Source organism: Sceloporus occidentalis, unplaced genomic scaffold, assembly GCF_023333645.1.
Source record: "Sceloporus occidentalis isolate IW3139 unplaced genomic scaffold, rSceOcc1.0.p SCAF_5, whole genome shotgun sequence".
In the NCBI taxonomy this organism is placed as follows: Eukaryota; Metazoa; Chordata; class Lepidosauria; order Squamata; family Phrynosomatidae; genus Sceloporus; species Sceloporus occidentalis.
Genome location: NW_028316985.1, coordinates 28,734,720 through 28,761,028, shown reverse-complemented (window position 1 = coordinate 28,761,028; position 26,309 = coordinate 28,734,720). Strand labels below are relative to the sequence as shown.

At 41.9% G+C, this 26,309-nt stretch overlaps 1 protein-coding gene across 1 annotated transcript; it reads left to right on the top strand.

Annotated features, from left to right (window-relative positions):
* Positions 1 to 15,349: 15,349 nt before the first annotated feature.
* CKAP4 (cytoskeleton associated protein 4) lies at positions 15,350 to 24,473 on the top strand. The gene is made up of 2 exons (XM_089528029.1): positions 15,350 to 15,770; positions 21,164 to 24,473. The coding sequence occupies exons 1-2, from the start codon at positions 15,441 to 15,443 to the stop codon at positions 22,478 to 22,480; spliced, it is 1,647 nt and encodes a 548-aa protein (XP_089384155.1). The 5' UTR covers positions 15,350 to 15,440; the 3' UTR covers positions 22,481 to 24,473.
* Positions 24,474 to 26,309: the final 1,836 nt, after the last annotated feature.

Here is a 26,309-nt window from a genome sequence, read left to right as displayed (position 1 = left end):
GAGCTCCCCTCTCCGCCTTTTGTTCCTTTAGTGTTAAAGATTGTTTTATTCTGCTGCAAGCTTCCGGATCTCCCTCAAGTTCACATTGCTCAACGTTCCAACTTTGGCCCTGTTTCTCTTGGCACTAACCAGATAAATTCATTGTTAAATTGAATGATGTTCATTACTTCTCACCCTGCTCCCATTTTCAAGACTCTTCAACCTTATCTTTCAATCCATTAACACAAATGTGTTTTGCCAGAATACCAGACCTGCCCCTTTCCTTCTCTCCCATCTTTTCAAGTAGCCCTGTGACCTAGTAAGTATTCTTATAATTTGATATGATCACAATGGTTGCCTTAGTTTAGATCAGATGCAGCCCTCAGGCTGTTTTTGTGGCTCTTGGCCCTCTAGAGACTGCCTTTTCTTTTGTGGCTAAACAAAATCTTTTATGTAAGCTCCCAGCCTTCCTTGGACAGATCAAGAAATGACCCTCCCCTTTGAAAACTGGAAGTAGACCTCATGTCAATTTTAGTTTTGTTATTGTCTGTGAGGCTCCGAAGGGTTCCAGGAGTGGAAAACTGCTCCCCCATGTGTGTCACAGTTGCACACCCCTGGTTTGGAGTCACTACCAATTCATTCTGTAATTCAGTTTGCTGAACTAATCATAAAACCTGCAAAAGAGACAATTTATTATTCTGTCACTGGCGGACACATGGTAGGACTTCTTTGACCCACCGGTTGTTGTTGACCTTTTAAAATTGCTTTTAAGTCTGTTTATGAGCAAGCTGTTACCTTAGCTGGAAAAAACTAAGAATATTTACACACCCATTATATTCCATTCGAAATTCAAGGAAAAATTGTGATTTGTATGGTGCGTGGAAAGAGCAAAAATACCCTAAAGGTATCAGACCCTGTTTGATCATGAAGCTATGCTGGGTCAGCCCTGGTTAGTACTGGGATGAGAGACTTCCAATGAATACCAGGGACTGTGGGCTATGTTTCCGTGGAAGGAACCAGCAAACTGAGTATTCCTTGCCTAAGAAAACACTATGAAATTCATTAAGTTGCCATAATTTGACCAGCAACATGAAGGTGCACACATACCTGTTTATCGTACCATTTCCTGTATTGATATGTATTTTATATGTATTATCCTATCATCTCTTAGAATGCCATAGGCAAGTTTACTCTTATATATTTATTGTTTTATGTACAGCGCTGTGCAAATCTACAGCGCTATATAAAGAATAATAATGCATGCAAACACACACACACACACACACAGGGTGCTTTGATTTTTTTGCAAAAGGGTGGGTTATAGATGAGGACAATGATGAGGACATTTACATAAGAACACTAGCAATTTTGGATCTATGGGGGAGACCAGTGCCATAAGTTGGCAATCCTGTGTGGGACTTTCAACAAGATTTTGGAATATGGAATATATCAAAAGGAATCATACTTTGAGAGAAAAGTGATATATAAATCCAATCAATCAATCTCTTCAAGGTTCCAGCCAGCCATGCCCTCTGCCAGCATACTCCATGTTGTTGTTGGAAATGACTTGAAGGCACACAACAACAACAAAACAACAACAAATACGCACACATACACACTGTTCTAGACAGTGCTCTCAACCTGAGATTCCTTCCCCTTGGCCCTGAGAACTGGAGAAATGGGGCCAAGGCCCAAAGATCTGGAAATGCTATATTGGACACCATAAATGCAAATAACATCACCACTCCCAACCAAAATCAGGAAAAAAATGGTTTTCCCTAAACAAAGAGGTATCTTGACTTCAGTTAGTCATGGTGGTGAGTATATATGTGTGCTTTCAGGTTGCCTGTTGACTTACAGAGAGTCAATGGATTTCACAGGGCTTTCTTAGGCAAGGAAGGCTCAGAGGTGGTTTTTCCAGTTCCTTTCTCTGAAATATCACTTATGGCACCTGCTATTTTTGGTGGACTCCTACCCAAGTCCTAACCTGGGCTGACAATGCTTAGCTTCCAAGATCTGTGGGTATCTGGTGCCTTTAGGGTATTTATAGGAGGTATAGGAGTAAATAAATAAACAAATATGGGACAGTGGAGCGCATAAAATGGCAAAGGGCATTTAGGGGCAAGTGGTAAGAGGCTTGCATCATGGGGAGAGAGGGATTGGGGTTACTTCCCTGAGGATGCACTTGCCCCCCTCCTTGCACCCAGTGCCCTTGAATCTTTGCTCCTCCTGTCAATCCAGCGTCTCTGTCTTCTGCCTCTGCACTGCAGAATAAATGCAGTTTGACACCACTTTAACTGCCACGGCTCCATATGGAATGTTGGAATTTGTAGCTGTGTGTGATATATGGACTTCTCTGTCAGAGTGCTCTGGTGCTACAACAAGCTACAAATCCCAAGATACCATAACATTGAGCCACGGCACTTCAAGTGATATCAAACTGCATTCATTCTGCAGTGTGGCAGCAGCCCTGGTTTTACATTCCTCTTGGCTCTTTAAGCACTGGAGTGAATCAGATGACACTAGATCCAAGCGTGAATTTGTGTGTGTGTGTGTGGGGGGGGTATGTGGCCATGTGGGATCAGTGTGCTGAATAGTTATCAGCCTTTCCCAGGGTGACCAGATGTCCTCCTTTTCCTGGACCTGCTTAGATCTTTTATTTGGTAATGTCCTACATGTATTTCAAATGTCCTACTTTTGGGTGGTTAGGACATCTGGTCACCCTGGCCTTTCCCTTCATAAACCCGGATTCCCTGTTCACTCAGGCTGTCTGCATCTGCACTGCATAAGTAATCCAGTTTGACACTGCTTGAGCTGCCACGGCTCAATGCTGTGGAATTCTGGGATTTGTAGTCTGGCGAGCTACGTGGCCTTCTCTGTTGGAGAACTTTGGTGTCACAACAAACTACAATTCACAGAATTCCATAGCATTGGGCCAAGGCAGTTCAAGCAGGGTCGAACTAGATTATTTCTGCAGCGTGTTTTGGATCTGCATTTTGACAAGCAACTTGGCCTTCTCTGTCAGAGAGCTCTGGTGCCACAACAAACTACAATTCCCAGAATGCCACAGCACTGAGCCAAGGCAGCTCAAGTGGTCTCAAACTGAATTATTTCTGCAGTGTGTTTTGGAGCCCTGTTTCCAGCAGACAGCTTTTTCCCCCAACCAAGCCAGCCTGATTTTTTCCTTGCAAAGGCTCCTCCTCTTCCTCCCTCTGGTTCAAGGGCTCTCTCTCCTCCCCTTTGAGGTGTATTTTTGGCAGCGCTTGGGCACTTGCGGAGCCAAACAAACCCAGCGTTTCCAAGGCAAGGGCTTGCAAAACACAGAAACACACACTTTCGCCCCCCTTCGCTGCTCCTCCGGCTGACATCTGTGCAAAGATCGCTTTGCTACACAAAAGAGCCCTCTTCCCTTGGCTGAGAATTAAATACATCAAACACCCCATGACCCCAAAGGGCCCCACAATAAACTGCAACTCCCAGAATTCCATAGCTTAGAACCAGACAAGTTAAAACGGTGCCAAATCGGATTATCTCTCCAGTCTGGATGCAGCCTAAATAAAATAAAATATAGGGGATGGAGGGGGGGTGACCTTGAGCTATCTCTCCCTCCTTCACTCTTTGCAAGCCAGGTTTCCACGGGGGAAGGCGGTGGGAATTCGAAGTGGAACCGGATTACAACGAGATTAGCTCCTAATCGATGGAAAGGGGGTCACCTTAAATTCTCTCTCCCTTCACTCTTTCCAAGCCAGGCCTCCAAAAATGGGGGGAGACAGTGGGAATTCGGAGTGGAACCGGTTTATGATTAGTTCAACTCTTAATATAGGGGAACCGGTTTCCAACTAGATCAACTCCTAATAGAGGAGAAAAGGGTCACCTTTAAAGTCTCCCTCTCCTTCTCTCATTCCATCGAACTGGAAATGGGGACAGGCAGTGAGAATTCGGAGTGGAACCGGTTTATGACTAGATCAGCTCCTAAAAGAGGGGAAGGGGGTCACCTTAAAATCTCCCCCTGCTTCTCGCTTTCCAAGCCAGGGCTCCATCGAACTAGAAATGGGGGAATTCGGAGTGGAACCGGATTAGAATTAGGTTAACTCCTGATGGCGGGGGGGGGGGGGGGAGAGGTTAAACAGATGCAAAGAAAAGCCCAACACTTTCCTTCCCCAGGTGGTTCCACTCACCCCAAACAGGCTCTACTAGGAAAGCGGAGGGTCTCCTATTGCTTGCCTCCTTTGCACCAAGCAAGCTCTCTTGCTGCTTCTGCTTCTGTTGTTGCTGCTGCTGCTCAGCTGTTCTGGCTGGGCTTTAACTCTTCCTCCCCCCATTTATTTATACACTGGTCTTTGGTTCTCTATCAGCAGCTGCCTGGACGCTTCCATTTCTCTCCGGGGGGGGATCTAATTCCAAGCTGTGCAAGACAGAGGCTCAGCCAGGCAGGGAAGCCAAAGTAGCGCCTTGGTCGGAAAGGCAACAATGGGACCCAACCTCTGGCTACTTTGAATCGATCCGGGGTTCAAAGAAAGTGGGCTCCCCTCTGGCCCAGGCTTGGCTTCCTCCTTCTTTGTGCAAATGCTGCCTTCCAGGGCCAAGGGAGGGCACTCTGCTTGTGTTTACGGAAGGGCCAGAAAGAGATTGCCCTGCCTTCTTGGGTTATGCTGGGTTTCCTCCCTGGGAATGTATCCACACTGCAGAAATAGTCCACTTTCATTGCCATGGCTCAATGCTATGGGATTCTAGGAACATAGTTTGTTGTTGCATTTATGTAAACCATTCTCTCTCTTTTTGCTTTCCTTATGCTTAGCAGCAGTTCTTCCTTAGCACTTTTTTCTTTGGTCCATAAACGAACTGCATATATTATTATTGTTGTTGTTGTTGTTTAATAATTATTATTAAACTTTATTTATAAACTTTATTAATAAAGCACTGTAAGTTTACCCAGAGCTGTACATAGAATAGAATAGAATGGACCTGACAGTGGTGTACATTCTAGAAAATAGAGTACAATACAAAATTAACACACAATATCATTCAACAATTATTTATTTATTTATTTATTTATTTATTTATTTAACTATTTTTGTTTTTCTTATGTTTAGCAGCAGTTCTGCCTTAGTGCTTTTTTCTTTGGTTCAAAATGCACTGCATGCATTATTATTATTATTATTATTATTATTATTATTAAACTTTATTTATAAAGTGCTGTAAGTTTACACAGCACTGTACATAGAATAGAATAGAGTAGAATAGAATAGAATAGAATAGAATAGAATGGGCCTGACAGTGGTGTACCTTCTAGAAAATGGAATACAATACAAAATTAACACACAGTAGTATTCAATGAAAAATATACAGTACAAGCAACAGCTTAAAATAAACATAATCCATAATCCATCATCCGGTTTGAGGCCCAACAGAAATAATCCAGTTTGAGACCACTTTAACTGCCCTGGCTCAATGCTAGGGAATCCTGGGAATTGTAGTTCTGGGAGACATTTAGCCTTCTCAGTCAGAGAGCTCTGGGGCCACAATCAACTATAATTCCCAGGATACCCTAGCACTGAGCCAGGGCAGTTAACGTGGTCTCAAACTGGATGATTTCTGTTGTGTGTTTTGGACCTAATAGGAGTTGTTCTAGGTCGATCTTGCTTTTCCCTAATACTGTAGTATGGTGTTGTCTACCTAGTTTAGGCTGCATCCACACTGCAAAAATAACCCAGATTGACTCCACTTTAACTGCCATGGCTCAATGCTATGGAATTCTGGGAATGGTATTTTTGTGAGACATTTAGCCGTCTCTGACAGAGAGCTCTGGGGCCACAACAAACTACAGTTCCCAGAAATCCACAGCATTGAGCCATAGCAGTTGAAGTGATATGAAACCGGATTAATTCTGCAGTCTAGATGCAACCCCAGAGGATCAGGGAGGAAAGCCAACATAACCCAAGGATGCATCCTATTTTAGGATGCATCCACACTGCAGAAATAATTGGTTTGACCCATTTTAACTGCCATGGCTCAATGCTATGGAATTCTGGGAATGGTAGTTTGTTCTGGCACCAGAGCTCTATGACAGAGAGGACTAAATATCTTGGAAAATTACAAATTCCAGAATTCCATGTCATTGAGCCATGGCAGTTAAAGTGGGGTCGACCTGGATTATTTCTGCCTAAAATACGCAGAAAACGCCATACTACTAGCAGAAAGCATTATAAACTTAGAAGAATTTGTTTAAAAAAAAACCAAAGAAGAAAGTACTAAGGCAAGCCAACTGCTGAACATAAGGAAAAACAAAAATAATGACCACAGAGGATTTACATAAATTCAACCTAGATAACAAGGTAATCAAAATAGTTAAAGATTTCCCATATCTTGGATGAAACATTTATCAGAAGGGAGACTACAGTCAGGAAACCAGGAAAAAAGATTAGGAATGGGAAGGGCAGCTATGAAAGAACTAGACAAGATCCTAAAGAGTAAAGATATGTGGGCCCATACAGACAGGCTAAAATAAAGCTGTTTCGGGTCACTTTGGAGGTATGCCGTTTAAATGACACGCGCATCTTAAGAGGCCAAAAGCTGTGCCAAAGCTGTAGTCCAGTCCTTAGGACTGGAACATGACTTTGGCATGGCTCTGGCCTCTTAGGACGCATGCAACATTTAAACAGCATACCTCCAAAGTGACCCGAAGCAGCTTTATTTTGGCCTGTCTGTATGGGCCCATACATCTGAGCACTAAAGTCGGAATCATCCAAGTACTACAGCACACACACACACCTTATTCCTCATAGTGCTCCACAGTAACTAGTAAACAGAGGCACATCAACTTCATTATTGAAGAAAATAGGAACACACATGTATGGTGAGTAGCCACTGATATGGCACAAATTATTTATTTAGTGACAAAATCTGGTATGAAAATTTTCCACTTCTGAAATAAATATTGAAATTAAATTGAGTAATCTGAATTGCAACACAAAAGACATGTCCAGCATAAGTTTCTCAGTTCATAACACCAAGCCATTTAATCAACAAACAATATTATGTAACCAAATTGGCATTTGTTACTATGTCCAGCCCACTCCTTGTCAGAATTAACTGTGAGTCAGGAGCTTAGAGGATAGGATACTAAATTATGTTGTCAGCATTACCCAAGCTTCCAGATACACTCCAGAATTATAGCAGTATTATAAAATGTTCCTCCTCCTGCTGTACCCCAATTTTTACAACACATATTGTCATATCCTTCATTATGTAATACTCAGAAATGTTTCAGCTGATGGTATCACTAAGCTGCATCATATATAAAATTTACTACTGTTATGGTGGATTTGCATTACGTTAGAGCAACAATCTTCACAGAAGTTGAACATGAGTCAACAGTGTGACATGGCAGCTAAAAAGGCCAATGTGGTTCTAGGTTACATCAATAGAAATATAGTGTCTAGGGAAATAATAGTGCCACTATATTCTGCTTTAGTCAGGGCTCACCTGGAATACTGTGTCCAGTTCTGGGCACCACAATTCAAAAAGGATGTTGGCAAGCTTGAGTGTGTCTAAAGGAGGGTGACTAAAATGATGAAACATCTAGAAATCATGCCCTATGAAGAGAGACTTAGGGAGCTGTGTATGTTTAGCCTGGAGAAGAGAAAGTTAAGAGATGATATGATAGCCTCATTTAAATATTTGAAAGGATGTCATATTGAGGATGGAGCAAGCTTATTTTCTGTTGCTCCAGAGAAAAAGACCTGGAACAATGGATGCAAGCTACAGGAAAAGGGATTCCACCTCAACATTAGGAGGAACTTCCCAACAGTAAGAGTTGTTCGGTAGTGGAATATGATGCCTCGGAGTATGATGAAGTCTTCTTCTTTGGAGGTCTTTAAACAGAGGCTGGATGGCCATCTGTTGGGGATGCACTGATTGTGAGTTCCTGCATGGCAGAATGGGGTTGGAGTGGATGGCCCTTGTGGTCTCTTCCAACTCTATGATTCTATAATTCTTCCCAACTGTTTAACATGTGGATGTGTCTGCACTGTCTAGTATTTGCATGTTTTATTGCAAATAGGTTTCAGACAATGGATTCAATAAACCTCATCTCCTATAGATGATAGCCATCCTACCCAGCCCTATACTTAGAAGTCATAATATGTTCAATGCACATAACTGTACCCAGTTTTTCAACATGTTTGGAATGGACACAGTCTTTTGATTACTTGGTGTGTTGGATTAAATGCATAGAACAATTTCTTCCAGCATTGCCTGTATCTGATTAGGAAAAGAAACTCTCTTAGGGTGGAATTATTCATGTTCAACACAGCTGTATCTTCTCCAACTTGAAAAGTCCTGTCATGATTAGGTTAGAAAGTTTGGGACATGACTACAAAGCATAGCATAAAGGGCTGTCATTGGCGGGTTCCACACCGCCAAAAAGTACATGCTCAGCACATACTAGGGTTAGGAAGGGGCGTCCCTTCCAGATGCCCCTAACCCTAGTATGTGCTGAGCACGTACAAAATGGCGGCGCCCATTCTACATGGGCCCCGCCATTTTGACATTTCGGATGCTTTGCATCCACACGTCTCAGCACCATTATGGCGCCGCAAGTGCGCCAATAGCGCTTTGCAGCATCATAATGGCGATGCAAAAAGAAGCTGCTTTTTGTTGCTTCTTTTTGCTGCGCGGAGGAGCTGCGCGGTTTGTCCACTGCAGCTCCTTCGTGCAGCAAACACCGGCGCTGGCAGACTGCCCTTTTGGGCAGTCTGTAAAGCGCCATAGATAGGGTTGCCAAATTCCCCCCCCCCCCCAATGTAACTTCTGTGCAGTTCTGGCATTACATGCAGCTCTCCAAGGCTCTCTTAGCAAAAAGAGTGAACTGACTCTCTCAGAAGCCTCTAGGATCACAAACTCACTTTTTAAACAGGTCACGGACACCCTGCTTAATATTTTTTAAAAATACTCTATACATTTTTTTTGCTAAAATCAGAAATGGGCTTCCAGCTAATTCTTCTTTTTTATTTTTTGGCTACAGCCCCTGGAGGATGGGGCACTGAACATATTAAAGTTGCCCACCTCTGCTTTTTCTGTTTCTGTATTGCAGTGCTAGGAAGAGACTCAGCTCTCGAGTTTCTCCTGTTTGAGTTGTAGGATCCTTATCAGATGGCAGCCACAGCTACTGGAATCCAATGTCCTTCCTTTTCTTTCCTTTCCTGTTGATTTTCATCTCTACCAGGATCACAGTGTTTTGTTTTGTTTTTTTGGTAAAATCACCCCAAATATTTTGGATTATGGTCATAGCAATGCATCATTGTTGGGAAATCCCATTTCATTTACATTTAGCATAGATATGGCAACTAAAACTAGTGGAAATGGGGAAGTATTGGGTGTGTGAGTATGCGCTCCAACTGAGGGAAAGGGCCAGGTGCTGCTGCTTCTGTCCATGTCATCCAACATCTGTCACCTGAAGCAACATCCAAGGTTTTAATATAAACATTTGCAAAAAACATCGGTCAATGGTACAGCATTGACTGCCAAAGATCCATAAACAGGCTGCCAAAGATCTAGAACTATCTGGAAATGCCCAGCATTGAATCTGAGACCTTCTGCAATAAACTGGATGTTTTGCCACTGTATTGCATGTTCTCTTGTGTCTTCAAATTTTTAGCTTTACTTTGAAGTCTTGACAATATATTCCCATCTATCTAATATCAAGCTCTAGGCAGGCTGAAGGAGCCAAAATTTTCTGCACAGTACTGCCCAAGAAATGGGCATTTTTTCCCCATCAGAGTACAGCCAAACCTATTTTATTGAGATATTTCTAATAACACAGGGTTTGCCAAACTGAGGATCACAAAAACGTTTTAAAAATGGTTTAAAATCTGATGATCATAAAAACTTTTTTTAAAAATGTATGCTGGCCTTATAGGAATTTAGTGTTCTAAATCCAAAGATGACTTTCATTTCCAACATTTTGTATTCCCAATCCTCCAATTTCCAATTTTTTGCCACAGTCATTCTTGCTGCGGTTATTAAGTATAATCCTATCCTCCAAAACTTCCTTTCTCCTTCCACACCAAAAACTGAAGTTATATTTAAGAGGTGAAGTTCGGGGTCCATATCATATTCTAAATTTAATTTTCTTTTCATTTCCATGTGTATCTTTATTCAAAAATTCTTTACGATTGGGCATTCTCACCACGTGTGCAGATATGAGCCCTTTTCCTTTTGACATCTCCAGCAATTTTTGTTATGTTTTGCCATTTCTATTTGTAATAAGTGACTGAATGCAAAGGTCTTGCAAGAATTATCTTGAAAAGAGTAAGAAAAGAATTAAAGTCTTCTATCAGACTTTCAAAATATGTTAATTCCTTCAGATGAAACACAATCTGTTCAAAAGCACTAAAAGAAATTGACTGGAACATCAGCATCCACACTTAATCAAAGCTAAGTAACCATTGAAATATCAAATTTGTGAAAGAACTGTGTGGTGCAATATTTTTATTGTATTTTTTTAAAATTCAGCACTCAAAATTACATTTAAAAACAGATACAATATGGGAAAAAGTTTTTCCTCAGTGTATATATATTATATGAAGAACAGCATATATTTTCCTTATATTTAACAAAAATGACTACGTTCAAAAGAACATAATTTTGATAACACATACTAGAGACAGTTGTACCAGCAACATCTTACACCAAGTTTATCTTTCTTTTGTGGAGGTACAACTGTAGTACCTTAAACTTTACTCACTCTCTATACTCTCTGCACTATTCTGTTCTGTTCTGTTCTATTCTATTCTATGCTACTTACCAGTTCATTACAAGTTAAGAAAAATCTTGATTCATTACTACTACTGAATCATTCAGTTTCACTAAAGGATTGTTTGCAGTACCCACAGCCCATGTACAACTATGTACAAATGTAAGCAGGTGTGTGTGTATGTCTAAGTCTGTTTGTGTATATGCGGTATAAAAATATAGCATAACTAAATTTTCCTCTCCACACTGCTGGAATTCATCGTCCAGTTTGACTAAATTAGCCCAGAAATCAGCTACAGGTTTCTGTCTACATACAGGAGCTTTAACAGGAGACAAAAAGCAAAAGTTGCAATTGAGCTCAGTGAAGAACAGTGGGCCTTTTCACTCAACATAGTTGTAGCACTTTGATTCTAGTTTAACTGGATTTCTAGTTTAGTGAGGCACTGGAGTGCTCTGGCTGAGAATTCTAAATATTCCTCTCTAAACTACACATCCCAGGATTCTATATGATAGAATCATGACAGTTCAGGTGGCATCATAATGCTAGAACTGTGCAGTATGAAAAGGGTCCTGTGTTGGCTGCATCTAACATGGCCCAGAGATTTTCCATCCCCTACAAAAAGGCTACACCCCTCTCTGCACTTCAAGTCAAACAGTACTCTACTGAATAAAAAGGGTTATTAAAATTAGGCAGAAAGAATCCCAAATTCCATTGAGAGACACAGCCAGTGTCACTGCTTTCTGTAATAGGATGTCTCTAATTTGCTATCCACAGCAACAATAAAGACAGATAAAAATCAGGAAGTAGGAGATAATTCATTCAGTGCACTAAGGAGATTAACTGATTTACATTGCCTTGAGTTCCATGATGAATAAAAAGGAGAGGTACAAATGAAAATCTGTGGCTGCTAGTCTTGCCATCACTTGTGTAATAGGGGCTGTATTTTGAAACATATTTTTCACAAATAAATCCCACTCAACATGGTTGCAGTTAGACTAAGAAATCTATCTTTGGTTTATCCTAACTCTTCCTCAGATTTGTTCATCCTTAATTCTTCTTTTTCATACAGTTGTATCCCACCTTTGACAGAAGAATTGATAGGAGTGTAAATTAGTTAATCTCATTTAACCTTCATAACAACCCTCTGAAGCAGAAAAGAAAGTGATTTGCCTCAGACAACCTGGTGGTGAGGCTGAGAGTTAGGCTAGGATTTGAATCCACATTTTTCTGGTCTACAAGCAGCTCTAGCTGCTAGAACAGTGATTCCTAACCTGTGGGATCTCCAAATATAATTGGATGACAGTTCCCAGAATCTCTGACCATTAGCCATTTTTGCAGGTGCTACTGGAAAGTTCAACAGTATCCATGCTCTCAAAGTTAGGAACCACAATCCCCACTGAAAACTACATATGGAAACTGTGTAGCCCTCCATCTTTCTCATTGGCTATTCTAGCTAGGGCTGCTGAGATATGCAGGTGACAAACATCAGGAAAACCCACAAAAAGCTCATTTTTGTACTAGAAAACAGTGACCCATATTTTCCCCATGTTTTTAACAGCTGTGCCTGCAGAGGAAGTATAAATCTACCGGGTGATGCTTGCTTTACCCAATAATGTATCTGCATGCCAGTAAAAAATCTGATTGCTGAATCCTTGGCTACACTCACATGTATACGTCTACTCCTTCAGAAGCTTATATAGCTGGCCCTTGGTATCCAGATCCTTTATCCACGGGTTTAACCATTCACAGCTTCTCTCTCTCTCTGTGTGTGCGTGTGTATGCCTGGAAGAAGAGACTTCTCCCTCCATAACTGTCATCTTCCGGCCTGCGAGGGAGTGACCAGGCAGGCCCAGGTCCACCAGGGCTAGCCTGAAGAAGAAGAGCCCTCCCTCCAGTCCATCTGCCTTGGTCCAGGCCTCAGAGGCAGAGAAGAACTGCTAGACCTCATCCCCTTCCCCCCCACCATTCCCTTCTCCTTTTGTGTTGTGTCTCTTTAGATTGTAAGCCTGAGGGCAGGGACCGTCTATTATCCCCTCTGTTGTAAGCCACCTGGATTCCCAGTGATTGGGCAGCATATAAATAAATCCAATAATAATAATAATAATAATAATAATAATAATAATAATAATATATGGTAAAGATAGTCCCCTTGACATAAATGTCTAGTTGTAACATACTGTAGGGGACAGTGTTCATCTCTGTTTCTAAGCCAAAGAGCTAGCGTTGTCCGAAGACTGCTCTGGTGGTCATGTGGCCAACATGACTGTACCAAACACTGTTACCTTCTCCTTGAGAAGTGGGACCTATCTATCTATTTGCATTTGCATGCTTTCAAACTGCTAGGTTGGCAGAAGCTGGGACTACTGACAGGAGCTCACCCCATCATGCAGCACTTGGGCCTTGTACTGCCAGCCTTCCAGTCTTCTGATCATCGTAACTGGCCTCTTAACCAATAAGCCACCGCACATATATATAGCAAAAAGCAAATCTTGATTCTGCCATTTTATATAAGGAATACCGTTTTACCATGCTGTTGTATTTAATAGGACTTGAGCATCCACGAATTTTGCCACTGGTGGCACAGTGATTAAATGCCCATACTGCAGGCACTCGCGCACTAATCACAAGGTTATGAGTTCAGTCCCAGCCAGGGGTTCAGGGCTGAATCAGGCTTGATCCTTCTGAGGTCACTAAAATGAATACCCAGCTTGATGGGGGCCATTAGCTTACAGTTGTAAACTGCTTAGAGGCTGCCATATGAAGCGGTATATAAATGAGCTACTATTGCTGTCCTGGAATCAAACCCCAGCGGATACCAAGGTCCCACTGTCTGCTGTTGTTCTTGCTGTGTGCCTTCAAGTCATTTCTGACTTATGGTGATCCTATCCTGGGGTTTTCTTGGCAAGTTTCTTCAGAGGGGATTTGCCATGGCCATCTTCTGTGTCTGAGAGAGTGAGACTTAACCAAAGCCACCCATTGGGTTTCCATGGATGAGCCAGAATCCAAACTCTGATCTTCAGAGGCCCAGTTCATTGTTCGAACCACTACCCCACACTGGCTCTCACTGTAATGCAACTCACACTATACTAGAACTCAAGGCCTCAAAGGTGCTACCAACCAGATGCCTCTGCAAAACTAGCTGCGTTTGAGATGGAGGTGTCCTTGGACGCCATCCCTTCTATGTCTACTTCTTCTCACCAAAAAAAGCACAAAAACCCCCACACAAAACAAACAAACAAACAAACAAAAAACAAAAAGAAGAAAGAAAGAAGATAAAAAGTAGTCAGGGGCCTTGAGCCTCCCTGGCCCTCAGACTTTCTCTGGGGGCGGCTTATTTGTCACTTGTGTTCCTGTCTTCTTGCTCTGACACACTGCTGTTGTTTTTGTCTGCCATAACTCAAAGGGGTTTTGTTGTTTTTGTGTGCCTTAATGAAAAAGTTTTTTTTTGTCATTGTTATTGTTTGCCTTAAACCCAATGGGTTTTCTTGTGGTGGTGGCAATGTCTACAGCAAACCTATCCTGGAGTTTTCTTGACAAGCCTCTTTGGTCATCCTCTGAGGCTGAGAGAGTGTGGCAGACCCAAAGTCATCCAGTGGGTTTCCATGTCCAAGCCAGGATTCCAACCATGGCTTCCAGAGTCATAGTCCAGCAACACTCAAACCATTCCCCCACACTGGCCCTCAAAGGGTGTTGTTGTTATTGTGTGTCCCTAAGTCATTTCTGACATATGGTGACCCCATCATAGAGTTTTCTTGGCAAGTTTCTTCAGAGGAGGTTTGACATTGCCGTCCTCTGAGGCTGAGAAAGAATGACTGACCCATGGTTAACCAATTGGGTGTATATATCCAAGCCAGGTTTCCAACCCTGACTTTCAGAGTCACAGGTCCAAAACACACTGGAGAAACAATCCAGTTTGGGACCACTTTAACTGCCATGGCTCAGTGCTAGGGAATTCTGGGAACTGTAGCTTTGTGAGACATTGTGCTTTCTCTATCAGAGAGCTCTGGTGGCACAATACAGTCCCCAGGATTGCCTAGCACTGAGCCAGGGCAGTTAAAGCGGTCTCAAAGTGGATTATTCCTGCAGCGTGTTTTGGACCTGTGACTTTGGAAGCCAGGGTTTGGAACCTGGCTCGGATATGTGCTCCCAGTTGGTTAACTGTCACATTCTCTCAGCCTCAGAAGATGACAATGTCAAACCTCCTCTGAAGAAGCTTGCCAAGAAAACCCTACTACAGGGTCGCCATAAGTCAGAAACGACTTAGAAGACACACAACAACAACAACAACAACACCCTTTGAGGGCCAACGTGGGGGGATGGTTTGAGCATTGCTACGCTGGCCCTGAATGCAAAACAACAACAAGAGCCACAACAATAAGCCCTGAAGGAGGAGGAGGAGGAGGCCAAGGCAGCAGCAGCAGCAGCCCCTAAATTTTGGGAGGCGAGAGCGGGGCGGCGCTGGTCCTGTGGGGCAGGGCTGAGGGAAGAGACCCGCCTGCCTCCCCCTTTCCCTCCCTCCTGGTCTCCCTTTCCTTGGCGGGCGAGTGAATGGAGAAGGGCAGCCGCCCGTCTTAGGTCCTCCTCCTCCCCAGCTCCCCAGCTCCCCAGCTCCCCAGCTCCGGGGTCTCATTCCTCTCCCGAGGCCTTGCCTTGACTCCCCCTCAAGACCCTCAAAGGCCCCCTCCTTCCTTCCCCTTCTTCCAGCATGTCTTCAGCCAAACAAAGGAGCCACAAAGGCGCGCCGTCGTCCTCGGAGAAGGCAGCCCCGGATGACGTGGCAAAGAAGCCGCCGCCTCAGCCCCCGAAAGGCGGCCGAGGGGGCTCCCCGGGGGCCTCTCCCAGCCCCGGCTCCTTCTGCAGCCTGGCCCGGCTCAGCTACGGCTCCCTCTCGCTGCTCTTCTTGGCCGCCGCCGCCTTCTCCGGCTACTGCCTCCATCACCTCTCCGGGGAAGTGGAGCGCCTGGGCCTCGGGCAAGAAGCCTTGGCCAGGCAGAGGGAGCAGCTGGCCAGCGGCCTCCGAGGCGCCTCCGAGAAGGTGGGCATCCCTGCCACGTTATTCTAAGACACAGAAGGGTTCCTCGGGAGACTCCGAAGGTAGTCTGTAGCAGCACCTCTGAGACTCCCTGGAACTAGAAAGAAGCCTTCCTTAAACTTCAGTCTGCTTCCATGAAGTCTAGCACCAAATGCATCGGAGGAAGGAGGCGGAAATCTACCAAAGCTCATGCTGCCCGTTTCTTTATTTCAGGCCTGATCCAGACAGGCCAAAATAAAGCTGCTTTGAGTCACTTTGGAGGTATGGTGTTTCAATGATACACGTGTCCTAAGAGCCCAGAAGCCACACCAAAGCCATGCTACAGTCTTAAGGACTGGAGTGCAGCTTTGGCACAGCTTCCAGACTCTTAGGACGCAGGCATCATTGAAACACCATACCTCCAAAGGGACTCAAAGCAGCTTTATTTTGGCCTGTCTGTATAGGGCCTCAGTTAGTCTCAAAGATGCTACAGGATCTTTCTCTATATTATATTATATTATATTATATTACAAAACTTCTGAGGAAGAGGACTGAAGTCTACGAAAGCTCATGCTGCCAACTTCTTTCTTTCTTTCGTTCTTTTCTTTCTCTTCTTTCTTTCACTTAGTTTCAAAGGTGCCACAAGACCTCTCTCCATACTGAAAAGAAAGAAGTTGGCAGCATGAGCTTTCCTAGACTTCAGTCTGCTTCCTCAGACACATCTGTAAAAAGCATCTGAGGAAGCAGACTTCTTCAGTTCTACTTCCTCAGACCCAAGTCTAGGAAAGCTCATGCTGCCAACCTCTTTCTTTCAGTTAGTCTCAAAGGTGTTACAAGATCTCTGTACATAACTGATTCTACAGACTAACATGGCGATCTCTTTGAATTCTACTTTATTATTGTTATTGTTAATATTTGATTCACCTCTATCCTATGAGAAGTCATAGTATCATTCTGTTCAGCTTTGGTCAGGCTGTGAAGGGCAGCTATGGAAGAATTAGACAAAATCCCAAAGAGTTAAGATATACAGCTGAACACTCAAGTCAGAATTGCCCAAGCCAGTGTGTTCCTCATAACCATGTATGAACAAGGGGAGGAATAGTGCCACTCTATGCTGCTCTGGCCAGGCCTCACCTGGAATAATACTGTGTCCGGTTCTGGGCACCACAACCCAAAAGGGATGTTGAGAAGCTGGTGAGTGTCCAGAGAAGGGCGAACAAAATGGTGAAGGGTCTGGAAACCTTGCCCTGTGAAGAATGACTTGGGGAACTGGGTATGTTTAGTCTGGAGAAGAGACGGTTAAGAGGTAATATGATGGCCCTGTTTAAGTTTAAGTAGTTGGAGGGATGTCATATTGAGGATGGAGCAAGGAACTCCACCTCTGACTATTTTTTGCCTAAGAAAACCCTAAGAAATGTATTGGGTTTCCATAAGTAAACAGGGTCTGGAAACCATGCCTTATGAGGAGAGGGTTAAGGAGCTGGGGATGTTTAGCCTGGAGAAAATATGGTTAACAGATGATATGATGGCCCTGTTTAAGTATTTTAAGTATATTAAGTTTAAGTATTTGAAGGGATGTCATATCAAGGAGGGAGCAAGCTTGTTTTCTGTTGCTCCAGAGACTAGAACACGGAACAATGGATGCAAACTACAGGAAAAGGGATTCCACCTCAAGATTAGGAGGAACTTTCTATAGTAAAAGCTGTTTGACAGTGGGACACACTCCTTTGGAGGTTGGTGGAGTCACCTTCTATGGAGGTTTTTAAACAGAGGCTCGATAGTCATCTCTCGGGGGTGCTTTGATTGTGAGTTCCTGCATGGCAGAACGGGGTTGGAGTGGATGGCCCTTGTGGTCTCTTCCAACTCTATGATTCTATGATGTGAGAGCTGGACAATTAAGAAACAAGATAGGAAGAAAATAACTTCATTTGTGATGTAGCGCTGGAGAAGAGTGCCAAGGATACAGTGGACAGGAACAGATTAAGCCTGAACACTTCCAGGAAGCCAAGATGACAAGACTGAGGCTGTCGTATTTTTGCCACATCATGAGAAGGTGCAACTCATTATAAAAGACAATGGTGCTGGGGAAAGTAGAAGACAGTAGAAAGAGAGGAAGACCGCATACCAGATGGATGGATTCAATCAGGGAGTCATTCCTAAAGTTCCTGCATGGCAGAATGGGGTTGAAAGTTGTCTGTACCAACAACTGATCCTTTCTTATCTTAGAAGCTAAGCAGGGTCATCCCTAGGTAGTACTTGCATGGACAACGAATAACAGATGCTGTAGGATATTTCTGAGAAAACCACCTTAGAGTATTTCACGAATTAAAGGCACACACACTACACCTCTTACATTTGTTGTGTTTCTGTTGCCTTGATAATTTTGGGGCCTTTCTTCTTTGGATGCTTAATTATTTCTAAATGTTGAACTGAAATTTGAAGTTACTACAATGCTAGGTGCTACAAACAGGCTAGAAACTTGGAGACTGACACTGTCATTGGGGCAGAATTCTTACTCTGGGGCAAAACCTTCTTTTTGCCCTCCTCGCTACACTCTCGACTATACATTGTTTCTGATTTAATTATTTTAACATGCTTTGGAGGCAAATTCGGATAGGGGAACACTCTCACCCTTGCCAGTCTTGTGTGTGTGTGTGTGTGTGCGTATTTGTATGTTTATATATTTATATAAATAACCTGCTTTGCAGTCAGTCCTTTCATGGGGAAGTGAATCCATTGCTGTCACTCAGATAAAGGGTTGACCTTAAGGTTTCACTGGGCTACAAACGTAGGCTGATACCCATGGGAAAGAAAGTTCATTACAGATTGAGTTTTTCCTATCTAAAATGCTTGGGACCAGAAGTGTTTTGGATTTTGGATTTTTGAGTATTTGCATATACATAATGAGATATCTTGGAGATTTGGACCAAGTCTGAACATGACATTCATTTATGTTTTGTATACACCTTATACATAAAGCTTGAAAGTAATTTTATAGAAAATATTTTAAATAACTTTTGTGCATGAAACAGTGTTTGTGTACACTGAACCAATGAAAAGCAAAAGTGCCACTATCTCAGCCATCCACATGGAAAGTTATGGATTTGGAGTATTTCTGATTTTGGAATTCTGGATAAGGAAGACTCAACCTGTATTTTCTTTCTTGAGGGACATCCAGTGTAGTAAATCAAACAGTAAAAGCCAGTGTGATTTTATTCATAAGTAAATTTCAGATTTCAGTGTGGTTTGCTTCCAGGAAAGTAGGATCAAGACAGCAGTTGAATAGACTTTGGGCATTTTAAAGCCAGTGTGGCTTTGGATATTGGACTACAACTCTGAAGAGTAGTATTTTTGAATTCCCATTCAAAACCATTGGGTGATCTTGGGAAAGTCATACTCTCTCAACCTTAGAGGAAGGCAAAGGTAACTCCTATCTGAACAAATCTTGCAAGAAAACCCCATGATAGGGTCACCATAAGACCAAAACTACTTGAGGGTATATGGCTGAGCAGAGATACGAAACCTGGTTTCCCAGTGTCCCAGTCAAACTGCTGCACTATGCTGGCTCTCATTTAATATAATATAAAACATAACTGTGTAAAATGTAATATAATAAATTCAGAAGTGAAACTGATCCTTCTCACAAATAGAGGTTAATTCTCTGTCCCATCAGTACTTTTAGCACTGTTTTGCAAGCAAACAGTTTATTCTGCTTCTTTCAACCCTATAATATTGAATTCCCCATTGGATATTTTACTCCTGTACATGGAAAATATAGCATTGAAATGTGTAGACCCTAATGGTAACGTACACATTCTGAAAAACATGTCCCAATCATCTGGCTATGGGAACCATCCTTATTACTTCTGTGTAACACAAGTCATTGTCATTCTTTCTCCTAATTCTATACAACATAAATAACGGACTTGCTTGTATTAAAGCCAGAATTGGCATTATTGATAGCCCTTCATATAAAGTGCTTGAGGTTGTCAGAAAAGCTCTAGCACCTTCTACTCCCCCCCCATACTTTAAGATTGTTAAAGAAACTTAATATTTCTTCAGTAAAAAATTGGCTTACTAAGGTATAACACATTCTGCACCACTGTGTTTCAGATTGCCCTTTTGATCAGGGCTAATAACATTTAGCTGCCAAGCTAAAAGGGATTAATAGATATCATTTAACTCAATGATCTATTTAACTGTTACTAAAATGGAGTTTATAGACTTGTACTTGGCGTAGAGCTTCCTGTACTGGTGCATGAAATGGATATTGGCTGTGAAAGTGTTTTTTTCTTAATGTCTTCCACCTCTACCTCCTGCAAAGGAATGTGCTTGTAGAAATTCTGAGGCTGATAGCAGCCATAATGTTCCCACACTGACATCGTGTTTCAAGTCAGTGTGGCATTTTAAAAAATCAAGATAGAAAAATCTACATTCTGTTCCAGTAACACTCAGTGGTGGCATTATTATATCTTATTGCTGCTAGTTAAAGGAGAAACCTTGGTGCCAGTCCATTACTATGAATACAGAGTAGCATGCATAACTTGAGAGAAATACACACACAGCCAATTAATCTGAACTGGTCAAATGGATTTTGAGGTTGTCTGAACTTCAGCCTATTTATTACTTGTTTATATTCTTGAATAAAATGTTGTGCATTCAGATTACATGCTAGCAAAAGGGGTTTTGGTTTTGGATGTTGGCAATTGAAAATATTAATATTTTGACTGTAGTCATGTAATTATTCGTTTGAAACACTATAGTCATTTGGTGTGTATGAAGTGGAATCGTATTTAGAGATGTGTAGCTGAAAAGTTAAAAGCATGGACAGGCTTCCCTGTTTATTTCTTTCCATGGGAACCCTCCCAGTCCCCTCTGAAAATTATATGCAGAGGGTTAGCGGACCCTGCTGAATGGGATAAACTGTGGTGTAGGAGTCAATTTTCAAAAATGAGTTGGTGGCAACTTTTGACATTGTCAAGTACTCACAGCTCTACAAGTAGAATACTAGATTCATAGAATCATAGAGTTGGAAGAGACCACAAGGGCCATCCAGTGCAACCACTACCATGCAGGAACTCACAATGAAAGCACCGCCAAGAGATGGCAATTCAGACTCTATTTAAAGACCTCTCAAAGTGTTGTGAACCACTGAATTATATTGCTTGGGGGCGAGTGTAGAGTGTATTTGGGTCCAGAGCTTGGAAATGTTACTATTTTGGAATGGAAACTTCCATCTCACCTAGCTATGGGTAATGACAACTGGTATTGCTGGGGACTGGAGCCCCAAAAGTAACTTATCTAGCTTTGCTTAGGTGACACATATTTTGATATACCACTGAAGTTGCCCTGATCCAGCAGTTTAATTCTGCTGATCATTTCCCCAAACCTTATATGTTTATTTCTTTTTCTTTTAGTTGCATTCTCTTCAAGCTTCACTTGGAGGTTTTGAATTGATGCTGAAAAATGCTCAGCAAAAGCAAGAAGTCACTGAGAAGGCTGTTCGGCAAGGGGAGAGTGAGATCAATCGCATTAGTGAGGTTCTTCAGAAACTACAAAATGAAATCCTAAAAGATCTGTCAGATGGGATCCATGTTGTCAAAGATGCTAGAGAACGAGATTTCACATCACTAGAAAACACTGTAGAAGAAAGGTTAACAGAGTTAACCAGGTCTATAAATGACAATATTGCTGAATTCACAGATGTTCAGAAACGAAGCCAAGATGAAATCAATGAAGTCAAAAGAAAGTTGGCTTCGCTTGGTGAAACAGAAGCATATAGACAAGAACTTCAGGTTTTGAAACAGGCTGTTAATGAGATGCAAACATCCATGAGAGCTAAAGAAAAGACCATAGAATCACTGCAAAGTACCATAGATCTGATGGAGTCTGATGTGTTGTCTGAAGTCAAAGAACTCATCAACCTCAAACAAGAGCATGAAAAGTTCAAAGAGGCTGCTGACACTGAGCATATTTCATTACAAGCTTTGCAAGAGAAAGTTCTTAAAGCTGAAGAGTCTATTGCACATCTTCCTGATGAGATTAAGAGACTCAGTGAAGACTTGCTGCACACCAGGCCACCTGCTAATTTGGAAGAAAGCTCTATGCTCACCAAGGATGATGTAGAAAGTCTGCAGAAGAGCAATGAAGAGTTTGAATCTAGGCTTGGATCTGTAGAAGAAAATCTTCAGGCTCTGATGTCCCCATCTGTACAACACATGGAAGAGATGGAGTCCATTCTCTCCAAATATGACAGCAAGATAGTTGCCTTAGAGGAAGGCCTCAGCTCCTTTCATGGGACTTTAGAGGATGAAGTTCGTTTTCTGACGGATACTGTAAGGAGTCTTGGTGAAGCAAAGCTCTCCATGTACAGTGACATCGATGAATTAAGGAAAAGTGTGAGCGACTTACCAAGTAATGCTGAGGCACTAAATAATATCCAGAAACAGGTTCGTGCTTTGCTGGATCAAGGAAAGTCTCCAGGACAATCTGAGGATCATCTAGGAGAACTCCCCACTCTAAAAGATTCCATTGATGAACTGCGTTCTTCTCTTGGTCAGGCTGAATCTGATTTGAAAATGCTCAGGACTGCCGTTGACAGTTTAGTTGCCTATTCTGTGAAAATAGAGACCAATGAGAATGATGTGCAATCAGTGAAGAACTCACTAGATGACATCAGGAATGACCTAGACAGATTGTTTGTGAAAGTAGAAAAGATACATGAAAAGATTTAAATACCCTGTGTAAAGCATTTTTAACTATGGAGCTGCAAAAACAAAACAAAACACAAAAATTAGCTTTCTTAGGCCAAAGGGTTTTTGTTGTTATTAGGGGAAGTAGAATATTGTTGGGCTTGAAAGAAACATCTGTGATGTTTCTAGAAAAATCAAAATACATTCCAGGTAGGGGCCCATTTTTATTTTTATTGGGTCAGTTGCTATGACAAATCATTCAATTTCTGCTGCCTAAGTCATAATACACAGAGAAGAGAGAGGAGCTTTGAATTTTTTACAATGGCGTGTGGGTTTTTTATGCATAAGGCAGTAGCATGCCGTTGATTGAGGGAAGCAGAGTAATGTACATTACGCTGCATGTCTGCTTTCTTCCATAGAAATAAAGTGACTGGTTCATGCAAGAACACTTTACACACATTAAAGTGTGTGTAGGTCTCTCTCTGTATATTATGCTGCATGTGAGTACTATATGCTCACAAGGAGGTTCTTATATGGTGATTTGGTTGATATTCAAGATCTGAGGCCTGTTCACACTACAGAATTATACTGCTGTTATTCCACTTTAACTACCATGGTTCTGTCTTGTAGAATCCTGGGATTGACAGTTCAGGGAGGGACATTTCAAATTCTCAGCCAGAGAGCTCCAGGGTCTCAGACTACAAATCCCAGGTTTCCATAGGGTGTTGCCATGGCAATTAAAATGGAATAATAACACTATGGCAGTGTGGTGTGAATGGGGCACTAGTTTATCAAGATCTGTGACAAGAATGCTTTCTAAAAGCTTCATACTCAGTATTGCTTTTCCATAGCAAAACCAAAGATCATTCGCCTTATTTTCCTACTTTTAATCCAGGTCTAGACAACTTTCCCAGATCCTTGGGCTGTGCATTCCCCCTGCTGAACCCAAGGGGATTGCATACACACACACACACACACACACACACACACCATTTCAAACTTTTTTTAAAAAGAGAAAGTTCCCTCATACCCTCTTGGTATCACAAGATGATTTTGCTGGGGGAAGGGGGGTGGACAGAGAAACAGGTCAGGAGAGGCCTTTCCTCACACAAAACATTTATGGGGGGGTGTCTTTGTTGGCCCACAAAATATTTGGGGACGGATGTTAGGTGGGCTACAGTGAGGCCATAGAAAACTATACATCGCCCAGCATACTTTGCGTACTGTACTAGAACTGGCAATAATGGCTACAATTTTGTCAGCTGCTTTTCTTCCGTTTTAGACTAAAGTATTTTCCAACTTTGATGTCCCCATTCATTGCTGTAGAGATCTGTAGGAGCCATGTTAGGGAGATGAGGACAGAATGGTTTCTGAATAAAGTTATGTCAAAACTCTTTCCAGTGCTTTGGCAAGGTTTGACAAACTTGTACCCTGTGAGCCACACTAAGTGCCTGATCATCTAGTGTTACCTTTGATGAAAAAGAAGTGGATCTCAGACTTTAAAAGCAACCAAAGCCCCAAAACCTTATATGTGGGCAATAATTGTAAGAATGAAAAGTGTTAATAATAATGTTCATATAAAACTCTCTGCTATTCCACTGCCTGGATTCTTGTTTACCTCCCTTAGAAAATATCTGTGTTTTGGTCTGTTATAAATTTACTTAAATGTTTAGAAAGGTGCTTAATCATGCAAGGAAGATTTTGGGAGAATGATGTTAAGATCTACACATTAAGTCTTCCCTAAACTGCAATACTTTGGGAAAGATCACAGCAGCAGAAGTGACAGAGGTTGAAGGCAGCAAAGATGTCTGATGACTTCTGATGTTACCAGCAATGTGTGTACTGCAAAACCAGTATCAGGAGACCTGAAGCTTTAAAAACCAAGAAGAATGGACTGTACTGGAATCAGTTCTTACTCTCCTGAGCTGCTTCCTACTGACTTTCCTTTTGTGAGTCTTGGATGATTGTAGTGTTGACTGTGAAATTAACTTTCCCCCTCTAGTATTTGTAATGTTTAATAAACCAGGGATAGAAATTCACAGCAAATTGGATATGATGCTTTAAGCACATTACTTCATTATCTCCGTCTTGTTTTTTGTTTACGAAATAACAGTCAATAGGAGAGGATCTTTGCTAAGACCCAAGTGAGTTGGGAGAGGAAAACTGAACTTCATTTCTGCCATGGTCTTAATCTTGTTTGTGCGTGCACAGACATTCCTGCACATACCCTGCAGCTGCAATTTGGTCCAGATGCAAAGCTGCCATTGGTTGGACCATTTCCAAGGTTTGCTTCCTATCACAGGTCTAAGGAATCTTTGGTCCACCAGATGTTTTAGACAGCTGCTCCCATACTTCTCTACTATTGCCCATGCTGGCTGGGGTTTCTGGATGTTGAAGTCTGATGAAATATCAAAAGGGCCAAAGGTTCTTTATCTCTATTTAGTAAATGGAGATCATGAAATTACTATCTGAAAAATGTTTCTATTTTAATGATTTTGGTATGAATTTGCAGGACCTAAGCAGAGCAGTGGAGGATAGGGAATCTTGGAGATGGCTCATCCACAGGGTTACCATAAATCAGGATCTGTTCAAAGGCAGTTGACAGCAACAACAAATGTACACATTCCAAAATAATATTTTCTCCAAAACTAGAACCTGAACTATTTAAAAACAACAACAACAACATATTCATGTTAGGTAATACTTTTAGAAAGTAGCATATTACATGTTCCTTTTAGAGTAGCACATTCTTCATATCTTCTTTTTTGTTACTTTTAATAATATTTTAATGAAATTAGTGGGTATCCACACTACACAATTATAGCACTTTTTAACCACTTTTAACTACCATAGCTCTATCCAATGGAACCTTGACATTTGTAGTTTGGTGAAGAATTTAATTTTTTCTTGCAGAAAGCTCTAGTCTGTAGTTCAACAGGATATGTGTATATGTATATTTATGTCCAAGTCACCTGTTGACTTAAGTTGACCCCATGAACTTTAAAGGGTTTTCTTAGGAAACAAATACTCAAAGTTGGTTTTGCCAGTTCCTTCCACTGAAATGTAGTCTGCAGCACATTGTATTCATCCACAGTCCCACATCCAAGTAATAGCCAGCATGTTGTAATGGTTTAATAATTGGGCTATGACTCAGGAGACCAGGGTTCAAATCCCTACTCAGCCATGGAAAACCACTGGGTGATCTTGGGTAAGTCGCAGTTTCTCAGCCTGAGATGATGGCAATGGCAGCCCCCCACCTTTTGAAGAAACTTGCTAAGAAAACCCCACGATAGGGTCACCTTAGGCCTCCATAAGTTGGAAACAACTTGAAAGCACACAACAATAACAACAACTCCCATCTAAGTACTAGGGCTGACCCTGCTTCACTTCTAAGATCAGATGGGATCTGGTACAATAGAGAAACCTACATTCTGCAATGAAGTACAAATTGCATGGCTCCATAGACTGAAGCCAAGGCAACTAAAGTGGGATCAAATTGTTACGATTGTACAGTGTAGCGATACCCTTAAACTTACAAGGGAAGTCCCTCTAATATCCCCAAATGACTCCCAGAAATCAATTTGTGAAAAAATAATAAGTGATTTACTACTAATAATTAAAAAGTAATGTCAATACTTGAACTAGATTATATAATTTCATGCCCTTGTTAGCTAAGAAGTAGACCTCTACAGCTTGGAAAAGAACTTTGCAATGCTAGGGGATTCTGGGAATTGTGGTCAAAAACAACTTTTTAAAACACTGCATGTTATGATTTACAGCATTGCTGAACTATGCTTATCTCAGGCTGTGTGCTTGAAGTACACATCATGCTTTTTTGTAACCAAGATCTGCATATGAATCTTCAGAACAT

Bases quoted from the DNA above. Each gene is read 5' to 3' on its own strand.
- CKAP4 (XM_089528029.1), top strand. From the start codon at position 15,441: ATGTCTTCAGCCAAACAAAGGAGCCACAAAGGCGCGCCGTCGTCCTCG. The intron at 15,771-21,163 runs GTGGGCATCCCT...TTTTTCTTTTAG, and splicing joins TCCGAGGCGCCTCCGAGAAG to TTGCATTCTCTTCAAGCTTC.